The sequence below is a fragment of the Oryx dammah genome, unplaced genomic scaffold, assembly GCF_014754425.2.
Source record: "Oryx dammah isolate SB20612 unplaced genomic scaffold, SCBI_Odam_1.1 HiC_scaffold_21, whole genome shotgun sequence".
Classification (NCBI taxonomy): domain Eukaryota; kingdom Metazoa; phylum Chordata; class Mammalia; order Artiodactyla; family Bovidae; genus Oryx; species Oryx dammah.
In genome coordinates this window covers 63,148-72,760 of record NW_024070205.1, presented here as the reverse complement: position 1 = coordinate 72,760, position 9,613 = coordinate 63,148, and the positions used below count along the sequence as shown (strand labels likewise).

The following is a 9,613-nucleotide window of genomic DNA, read 5'->3' as shown; positions in this document are numbered from 1 at the left end:
AAAAATAGTCAGTAAACAGGTGCACACCCCCCCATGCTGCTGGCATGGGGCTGGAGCCGGGGGCAGGGGGCGGGGGGAGGGGGAGGGGGGTTAGCGCGACCAAGTTCCAGGCTCGGATGTGGGGAGCCGTCTGGGAAATCTGCCAGGAGAGGGTGTGGAGCGTCTGTGGATCCTCAAAGTCCACCAGCCCAGGGGTCAGCCCGGGCCCAGGCCCCTCGGTGCACCCCCAGCACTGATGGCCTAAGCCCCAGGGTCAGGCGCCCTCCTGGGGTGCGTACCAGAGTCTGAGGTGACGCCCAAACGGCAAGCCTCTGGCCCTCCTGGAGCCCAGTCTGGGGCCTGGTTTCCACATGTCCCTGCAAGGGATGTGGGGTCAGCGAGACAGCTTCCCAGAGCCCCACCCCTGCTTGGAGCCCCTCTGGGCTGTGGGCCCCCTTTCTGGGGCTCCCATCTCCTGGGCGTGGTGCTGTGTGCCTGGGCCCTGTGTGCCCCTGAGCTGGCACACGAGCGTCTTGGAGCCCGCTGGCTGCCGGGAGCTGCCATGGCCCGTCCATGAGGCCGTGTGTGGTGGGCAGGGGGAGCAGGCAGGGGAGGGGCGCGGGTCTGTTCTATTTTTACCAGCCAGTGGCTGCGGGCCGCAGCTTTCATAGCCTGCCCTCTGTTCTGTCCCACAGTCTGCAGTCAGCCACGAGCCGAGGCCAGCCTCACCCCCGGAGACCAAGGAAGGTGAGTGTCCCCCGCCTGGGCCGCGGCGTTGGGGCTTCAGACTTGGAGTAGGCCGGGGCCTGGACGTCGAGGAGGGCGGCTCCCGCCTGTGCAGCTGGGCTATCTGTGGACCGCCCGAGATGGCTCTGCAGGGACAGCCTCCAGCCTGTCTAGGTTGCGAGCCATGAGCGGGACTTTCCAGGCCCCCAGGAGCCCCAAGGAGAGCCTTCAGGACTAGTTTCCACGCAGTGCACCGTCTGTGGTCCCATGAGGGAGCAGGGTGCTCCGGGGCCAGAGGCGCAGATGGAGAACTTGGGGCGAGGGCAGAGGCAGCACCAGGGCGGGAGACGGAGGAGAAGCCGGGTGAGGGGGGCAGGACCCAGGCGCTGGAAGGCTGTGCCCCCTCCCCTCCCCCACTGCTCACCAGGGAAGCCCGCCACTTCTTTGTTCTTGGTCTTTGGCGACTCGCTCTGCACCCGGTGCTGTCTGCACGGTGGACGCAGCAGGAGCAGGCAGAGCGCCAGCCCTCCTCGGGGCTCCAGGGCAGAGAGCGAAGGTGGCAGGGTGTGGGGTGGGCTTCCGGGGGGGGGGTGTCGGGGGGCGCATGGGGACTGGAACCTGGGTGGGCTCTCTAACGGGGTGCGGGGCGTGAAGTCCACTGGCTGGGAGCCTGCCCCTGGCCCCGAGGGCAGATTTTCCTGCTCAGCGCTGGGGGCTGCACAAGCCTTGCTGGGGGTCTGGAGGCCTGCGGTGCCCTTGAGCTGGGGTCCAAGGTTGGGGAGGCCAGGCGGTGGCGGGGTCGAGGAGGCAGACATGAGCCCGAGGGGAGTGATCAGTGCCTTCCCCGCGCACACAGCCACACACACGCAACTCACACGCCTCACGCCCACAGACATGCGGCCTCAGCCTCTGCTCCTGCTGTCCTTGTCTCCCCCCGCCGTGGGGGCCGGGCATGTGCCTCCCACCACGGAGCTGCCTCCTCCACAGTTCTTATCGCTGGCCCCCTTGTTTTCCAGGGGACCTGTCAATGGGTCCCGGCCACGGGTGTAGAGCAGTGCAGAGCTCCCTCGGCCTGGCATTTGTCAGCAGGCAGGCGGGGGGGGGGGGGGGGGGGGGGGGGGGCCGCCCGGCAGCTTGGCAGGGGGCCGGCACCGGCTGGGCAGGTAGTGGGTCCCTTGGGAGGCATGAGCACAGCCCGAGGGCAGTGTGTCCACCTCAGGGGGCTCTGTGCCCCCAGGGCCGCTCGACAGAGGCTGTGACGGACGGAGCGGGTGCTCTCCCCAGGACCTCCTCAGAGGCCCCAGAATAAACAGCTGGCGATAAAATCTAACTTCAGCCAAGCATCTCGGGAATGTGAGGATTGTTCCGCTCCCCTCTGTGCCCCAAGGTGACAGCTGAGGCTTCGGGTCACATTCCTGCAACCCAGCGGCAGGGGGGCCCATGGACTTTCTGATGGGGGAGTCGGCGGGGGGGCTGCCCCCACTGGGGCGTCATGGGCACAGGGGAGCAGGGAGGACTGAGGCAGAGATGGAGATGGCTCTGGAGGAGACGCCGTGGCTACTGCACTCCCCCACCCGCTCCAGGACCTGGACCGAATCCAAACTCCCGACCCTGTGCGCAGCCCCCTCCCCCCATCCTCCCCCTCCCCCTCTGCTCAGGACTCCTGACCTGCTCCGCCCACCGGCCCCCACCCGTTGTCCCTGCGTCTTTGGCCCAGTGCCCACCCCCTGCACTGAATGCTCTCTGTTCAGGCTGGCCCCGAGTGTGGTCAGCCCTTAGGAACATGCCCCTTCTATGGCTCAAGGACCCCTTCCTTGATCTGGGCCCCAGACTGTGAGGCTAAAAGAGGTCCCAGGATCACTGGTCAGGGGGCTTCAAACTGTGCTCCGTAGGCAGAGCACCCCACCGAGGAGAATGGGGGTCCTGGGCTAACTGCCGCCCCCCAACCAGGGCTGGCTGGTCTGTGATTTGGCTTGAACAATGGGTTTAAGAACTAAACTTCAAGTGGAAAATAACTTCTTTGATCCCTGATTCTGCAGAGGAAAACAGCCCTGCAGAGGCTCAGGGTGAAACCAGAGTTGGACACAGGGCTTGCCCTTCCTCCTGACCAGAGCCCCTCTCCCTGCAGTGCCCCCCACAGCCCTGCCCTGGGTGCATCGCCGTCCACGTGAATGGCGCCCCCTGGAGGTGTGCCAGGCGGCAGCTTCTGGTCTTCTCGCAGACCCTCCCTCTCTGAGCCATCCGTGACCACCTGCTGCCCACAGGGCGGTCTGTCTCACCCTGTCACCCAAGGCCCCCGAGTGAGCGCCCTCCAAACACCTCTTCCGTGGATACCATTCCGGTCCCCACAGGCCTCAGCTAGCCTTTCTGGAAAGGAGCAGATAGGGAACGCTTTAGGCTTTGGCGTACTGCGACTCATGGGGTCGCAAAGAGTGGGACACGACAGAGCGACTGAACTGAAGTTGCACGTTCCGTACAGGTCTGTCACAGATTCTTTGTTTTACAATGTTTCGAGCAAAAACAGGCCGTTCCTGACCTGTGGGCTGCAGTTTGCAGATCCTGGTCCTACACACCGGCCCAGCAGAACCGCTTTTGGTTCTTCTGTTACTTATTTGCCTTCATGAGATTTCTGTCCCCAACGAGTGAACGGACAAGTGTGTGCCGCCTCCTGACCCACGGAGGGGCAGTATGTCTTTCCCTGCTGTGGACCCTCTCTCCCAGGCTGGGCGGCTGATGCAGCCCCAGGCCCAGCCAGTGCGGGTGGGGCAGGGCTGGTGTTTCTCCACTCATCGGTGGTTCCTTCTGCCCCAGGTGCCAACCTCCCGTCACCATGCCGGAAGTGTAAGTAGTCCCCTGCCCCTTCCCGGGGTCCAAGAAGGCGTGTCCCTTTGCCACAGACTTCAGATCATCTGTTCAGTGCCTGAAGCTGTTCCCCGGGAGGCCCGATCCTAAAACAGGGACGGTGCTGCATGCTGGGGTCCCCAGGGCCCCCACGAGTGCTCCCAGGGTTTGAGCAGAACTCCTCCCCGATGGCCTGCATCTCAGAGTCTGTCTGTGCTGGTGAAATGGGTGGACCATGAGCCGTGACAGTATCACCGAGTAGGTGAACAAAGCTTGGGGAGGTTCTGGCCGAGCTTCCGTCCGAGCACCCAGGACAGAAGCTTGCACAGCCCAGGCCCCCTTGAGGACCCCATCCTCCCCACCATAAGATGACTGGTGTTTCCCAGCGAGGGGCTCCAGCAGCCCACGGAGCCTGTGGCTTTTCCTCCTTGGAGTGGCCCCTCTGTGTGGTGTCTGCATTCTCTCTGGGCGCCGTCCCCGTGGCCCTGCCCCCGTCCCCGTGGCCCTGTCCCAGCCTGTCCCCGTGGCCCTGTCCCCGTCCCCGTCACCCTGTCCCCGTCCCCGTGGCCCTGTGCCAGCCCGTCCCCGTGGCCCTGCCCCCATCCCCATGGCCCTGTCCCCGTCCCCGTGGCTCTGTCCCAGCCTGTCCCCGTGGCCCTGCCCCCGTCCCCGTGGCCCTGCCCCCGACCCCGTGGCCCTGTCCCAGCCTGTCCCCATGGCCCTGTCCCAGCCTGTCCCCGAGGCCCTGCCCCTGTCCCCGTGGCCCTGCCCCCGTCCCTGTGGCCCTGCCCCCCGTCCCCGTGGTTCTCCCCACTGGAAGCTGAGCATTGTCCACACTTCCTCTGTTTTCTGCCCCCTCTGCCCCTGGCCTTCCTGTGACGGACGCCTGCAGCGAGGTGAGTGAGACCTGGGTATCTTCGTCCTGGTTGAGTCTTCAGTTGGGTGATGGGGTGCAGGGTGGACATTTGGGGAGAGGAGAGGTCTTGGGTCAAGGCCTGGGGAAGGGGTGTCCAGTGGCTGAGCAAACTCCCTGGATGTGGGGCTCCTCAAGGTCCGGGCGGTGGGGGGAGGGCCCTGTGCATGACGCCCCTCCCTGAAGGTGGTCCTGAGGTTGGGACCAGTGTGACGGCACCCACGCGGACCACCCAGCAGTTCTGCCTCGCCGGGTCTGAGAGTGCTCCAGCCCTGGCGGGCCATCCTGTCCCTGCAGAGCAGGTCCTGGGCAAAGCCACACTTGCAGGGTGGGAGGAGAGCCTCCTGGGATTAGTCCACGCCCCACAGACCCCCCCAACAATGGGATGTTGAGGGATGAGCCAGGGTCCTTGCCCCGCCCCTCAGGTCTTTGCCCCGCCTCCGCGGTGGTCCTGGTCTGTTCAGGCTGCTAAGGACACAGGCTCTGTTCAGCCAAGGTGGGCACTGCATTGGCAGCTGTGGACCCAAGGCTGGCCGAGAGAAATCAGCAACAGTGGATGGACGCTGGGCAGAGGTTCTCAGTGAGAATCGGAAAGCCTGGCTTTCAGCCGTTGTGGGAATCTCTGAGTGTCTCTGAGGCTTGTATGAATGTGAGTCCGTGGTGACTGACAGAGTGCAGGGCGGCCCCAAGCTCCCCACGTGGTGGGGAGACAGCACTGCTTGGAAGCATTTCCAAGGGTGAGGGACAGTGGACGCTGAGGCTGGCGATGACCTTAGCCACATTCTACCCCTGGCAACCACACTGACTGGACCCCAGTCAGACCCCAGGCTTTCCCAGAAGAGGAGACAGACCACACTGAACGTTGGATTAGAAGCTTGCTCCAGGCTCCAAAGCCCATTCATTTGCTCCCATGGGGACTGCTCACAGCCCATCACTTCCGCTTCACACACAGGAATGGCAAACCAAGCTGTGGTCCGGGGTCAGTCCAATAGCTGCTGGCTGGAGTGGGGTTCATGATCACCTGTGTCCAGGAGGGGACAGGAGCCCTGGGAGTCAGGGGTGGAGAGGTGACCCCTTCACTCCCCTGGAGAATGCACCTACAGGGCTGAGACCTGTTAGAACATATCTAGTCAGCAAGAGATGTCAAAGATTTTTCATAAGGGGAGAAAATATTGTTCTCTGAGAGCGATTATGTGGATAGTGTTGACGTCAGCCAAAAGTTTGACGACTGAAGCGGTCAGCTTCTTCACTGAGGAACTCACAGCTTGTTTCTCTGAAGTGAGGTGGAGTTGCCCCCAGAGATGCGGGCCGTCCTTGCTGCCTGAGGCCTGTGGTTGTCCAAACCTCACTCTGTCTACAGTCCCTCTGCTGGCCTGGGGCGGGGGTGTCTCAGCCCCCTGATTCACAGATGAGGGAGGGGTGTGCAGACCCCAGGGCCCGCACGGTGTGTTGCAGGATCCAGCGCATTGGTCAGGGAGCTGAGTCTCTGAATCTGAGGGGTTAAATCAGACAGGCACTTAAGGGACCCTGAGGCAGGGGTTCTGGGTGCTGAGGGTGATTGGACAGTGCTGGACCTGATTTCTGGTTCAAACCCTCTGCCTCAGCTGTCTCTCCTCCTTCTTCTCAGAGAAAACCCAAGATCACTGCCTCCCGCAAACTCCTGCTGAAGGTGAGTGGGTTCCAGCCTGGGGGAGACAGCTGGGGAGGCAGAGGGGTGCAGGGCTCCTTTGAGACTGGGGCGGCGGGGGAAGGGGAGATGGCGGAAGAACGGAGGCTCAGCGGAGGGAGACAGCGGAGCCCAGAGCCTGAGTTCGGGGCCTGGGGGGAGGCCGGACCCCTCGTAGGGACAAAGGGCTGCCTCTGTTTTGGTAAGTTTCCCTCTGGGTCCCACAAGGATGGGAAATGATAAGAGAAAGGTGGAAGGGCAGTCAGGCCCGGGGGTCGAGTGCCCACGTGGTCAGATGGATCCCAGGGTCTGGCCTCACGTGGTGCACACACGCCTGGCAGGTGTGGCCGCCTTGTGCACACGTGCCTCCTCAGGGGCGGGGCCAGGGCCGGCCCAGCTCTGGGCCCGCCTTCCCGCGCGGGTGCCTGGATGCTCATCTGGCTCGCCCCGCCCTGCGCAGAGCCTGATGCTGGCCAGAGCCAAGGAGTGCTGGGATCAGGAGCTCGAGGAGCGCGAGGCTGAGAAGAAGCGCTACCTGGCGGAGCGCGTCCCCGCGCTGCAGACCCGCGGGCTGTCGCTCAGCGCCCTGCAGGTGGGGGCGGGCGGGCGATGGCATGGGGGTGGGGGGTGGGGGGGTGACGGCGTGGGGGTGGAGGCGAGCAGGTGACTTCGTGTGGGTGACGGCGTGAGGGTGGGGGGTGGGGACGGGCAGGGTGGGTACGGGCGGTGGTGGGAGGTGGGGACGGGGGCGGGGGGAGAGGGGCCCCGACAGGTGACCGGGAGTGGGGCGCAGGCCAGCCCCAGCAGGCAGGTGGGCAGCACGGTGAGGAGGCCCCTTCTCCAGACTTGCCTGGCTTCCCCTGCAGACGGCTTTAAAGTTTTCCTAACATTAATGAGAGGGTAGATACCAGTGACTGCAGAGCAAAGGGGCTGGAAGGAAACAGATCTCCTTTGACTAGGCCGTGGCTATGAACTGATAAACCGTCAGGTGAGATATCCGAGTGTGAATGTGCGTGGGCGACACCTCACCCACCGCACATCGCAGCTTGCCTGGCCCAGCTTAACACGTGCAGGGCACTCACACAGCCGACAGGTGGGTGAAATCAGCTAACAGGAAGCCTATATAATGATGAAGAACTGAATATATCCTGTTATACACTGAAGATGAGAAGTGGTTGTCTGGTACGAATGGCTCTGAGTGTGTTGATGGTTCCCTGCGTGAGCATGGGGCTGCCCTGCTTGGCACCGCATGTCAGCCTGAGGAAGGTAAAAACCCAGAATTCCAAGGATCGTTTCTGCTGAACGTGCAGCAGTGCCTCACCACCACCGGCATAAGTTGAACCATCCTTAGACCAGGGACCATCCGTAAACCGAGGCTTCCAGGTGGTGCAGTGGTAGAGAATCCGCCTGCCAATGAAGGAGACTCAAGAGATGTGGGTTCGCTCCTTGGGTCAGGAAGATCCCCTGGAGAAGGAAGTGGCAACCCACTCCAGCATCCTTGCCTGGGAAATCCCATGGACAGAGGAGTCTGGCAGGCTACAGTCCACGGGGTCAGAATCAGACATGACTTATCAAGTAAACAACAATCTGTAAATCAAGATGTCATCCATGGTTCCCTCCAATTGGTGGCAGTATTCTTTATTTATTCTCATTAATTATTCTTACTTTATTATTTTTGGTTAATACACAGTTTTCAAAATTTTACAACTAACATATTCTTTTTCTCATAAGAAAACTTTCTGGCAATAAGTACATTCAGAAAGGAAAACAAAGGGCTTCCATTCAGAGTGGGGGGGTCCAACAGCCCCTTCAGGTCTCCTTGAGGGTGGGAGGTGGCCAAGGGCCCCAGGCTGAGGGGCAGAAAAGGGTCTGGGGGCTGAGCTCTCCTAGTCTCCCTTCCGGAGTCTCTGCTTCCCCAGGACCTGTGCCGTGACCTGCATGCCAAGGTGGAGGTGGTGGACGAGGAGCGATACGACATCGAGGCCAAGTGCCTGCACAACACCAGGGAGGTGAGGGGCAGGGAGGGTGGGGCCGCTGGGGAGGGAGGTGGGCTCTGACTGGCAAGTGTGGGCCGGGTCCCCCTCCCACTGCGGACTCGCCCTGGAGATGGCGGGGGAGGACGGTCTCACTGATGAAAGGCACGACTTCCTCCAGCCCGCCTCCGCGCTGGGAGAGCAGCCCCGGTTTGCCCACCCACGCACACCCTCCCAGCCTGGCGAGGACAGCTCCCCTTGGGCGCGGCCTTCCTGAGCACTGTGCCCGGGTCAGCCTGTGCGCCCAGCGGTGCTTTTATCCGTACCTGGCAGATGAGGGCCCTGAGGTTCGGCGAGGCTGGGGGCCTCGGCCCGGGTCGCACGGCAGCGGGCCTGGGACAGCCGGTCCCTGACCCCGACTCTGGCGCTCAGCGCTCCCTCAGCGTGGGGCGTGGGGGCGTCAGCTCCAGGGGGGTGGGTGGGATGCAGAGGCAGGGCTCCCGCGCCTGGGGTGGGCAGCTTGTGGGAACCTGTCCACGCAGAGGGCCATAGGGAGGGACCGGAGGAGGACCTCTAGTCTGCGAGTCATGGATCTCCCCAGAATTCCCTCCCGAGGCTGCACTCTGGAAACACCCCGGGGCGTGGCCCTGCCCTCAGTGGCCTGCTCTGAAGGCTCACGGGGAGGGACTTGGTAGAAGCGGGAATAGGAGGACGTGCCCCGCCCCCCCGCCCCAGACTCCAAACGGGGCTTCCAAACGACACATCCGTCTGTTCCCCGTCCGAGATCCACCCACCCCTGTGCCAGCAACATCGGATGGAACATAGGTGTCTGTCGATGAGGTGGTGGTGGTCACGGGCGTCCCTGGGGGGGCCTGGCCCGGAGCCCTGAGCCACCCGCTCCCTGCAGATCAAAGACCTGAAGCTCAAGGTGCTGGACTTGCGCGGGAAGTTCAAGCGCCCCCCGCTGCGGCGCGTGCGCGTCTCCGCGGATGCCATGCTGCGCGCCCTGCTGGGCTCCAAGCACAAGGTGTCTATGGACCTGCGCGCCAACCTCAAGTCCGTGAAGAAGGAGGACACAGAGAAGGTAAGCCCCACCCGCACCAACGCGGCCGGCCCTGCAGCCCCTGGGGGAGCCCCGCCCCCTGGCAGAACATTCCAGAACCCCTGGGAGACTGGGGGCGGGGGCGGGGGCTCCCCGCCCTGTTCTGGGGGAAGGAGGGCTGGGGCTGCCCCGCCTTCTAGGACAGGCTGACTGCCCATCGCCCAGTCTCTCTTGCGCCTGGCGGGCCGGCGCTCAGTCTCCGTGTGTGGCCCTCGCAGGAGCGGCCCGTGGAGGTGGGCGACTGGAGGAAGAACGTGGAGGCCATGTCTGGCATGGAGGGCCGCAAGAAGATGTTCGATGCTGCCAAGTCCCCGACCACCCAGTAGAGGTACCGAGGGCCAGCCCCCTGCTCCCGGGCCCGCCCCCAGGGCCAGCCCCCTGCTCCCGGGCCCGCCCCCAGGGCCAGCCCCCTG

The 9,613-nt window shown here is 63.7% G+C and overlaps 1 protein-coding gene across 2 annotated transcripts in view; it reads left to right on the top strand.

Annotated features, from left to right (window-relative positions):
* Nucleotides 1-633: 633 nt before the first annotated feature.
* TNNI1 (troponin I1, slow skeletal type) overlaps nt 634-9,613 on the top strand; it is a 10,558-nt gene continuing 1,578 nt past the window's right edge. Inside the window, exons 1-8 of one of the 2 annotated variants that reach the window (XM_040263187.1) lie at nt 634-726; nt 3,517-3,546; nt 4,439-4,442; nt 6,087-6,128; nt 6,586-6,717; nt 8,045-8,134; nt 9,006-9,182; nt 9,419-9,528. In XM_040263187.1, the coding sequence (XP_040119121.1) occupies nt 3,536-3,546; nt 4,439-4,442; nt 6,087-6,128; nt 6,586-6,717; nt 8,045-8,134; nt 9,006-9,182; nt 9,419-9,526 (564 nt within the window). In that variant the 5' untranslated portion in view covers nt 634-726; nt 3,517-3,535 and the 3' untranslated portion in view covers nt 9,527-9,528. The remainder of the gene's footprint in view (nt 727-3,516; nt 3,547-4,438; nt 4,443-6,086; nt 6,129-6,585; nt 6,718-8,044; nt 8,135-9,005; nt 9,183-9,418; nt 9,529-9,613) is intronic. The other variant, XM_040263186.1, reaches the window with a different exon arrangement.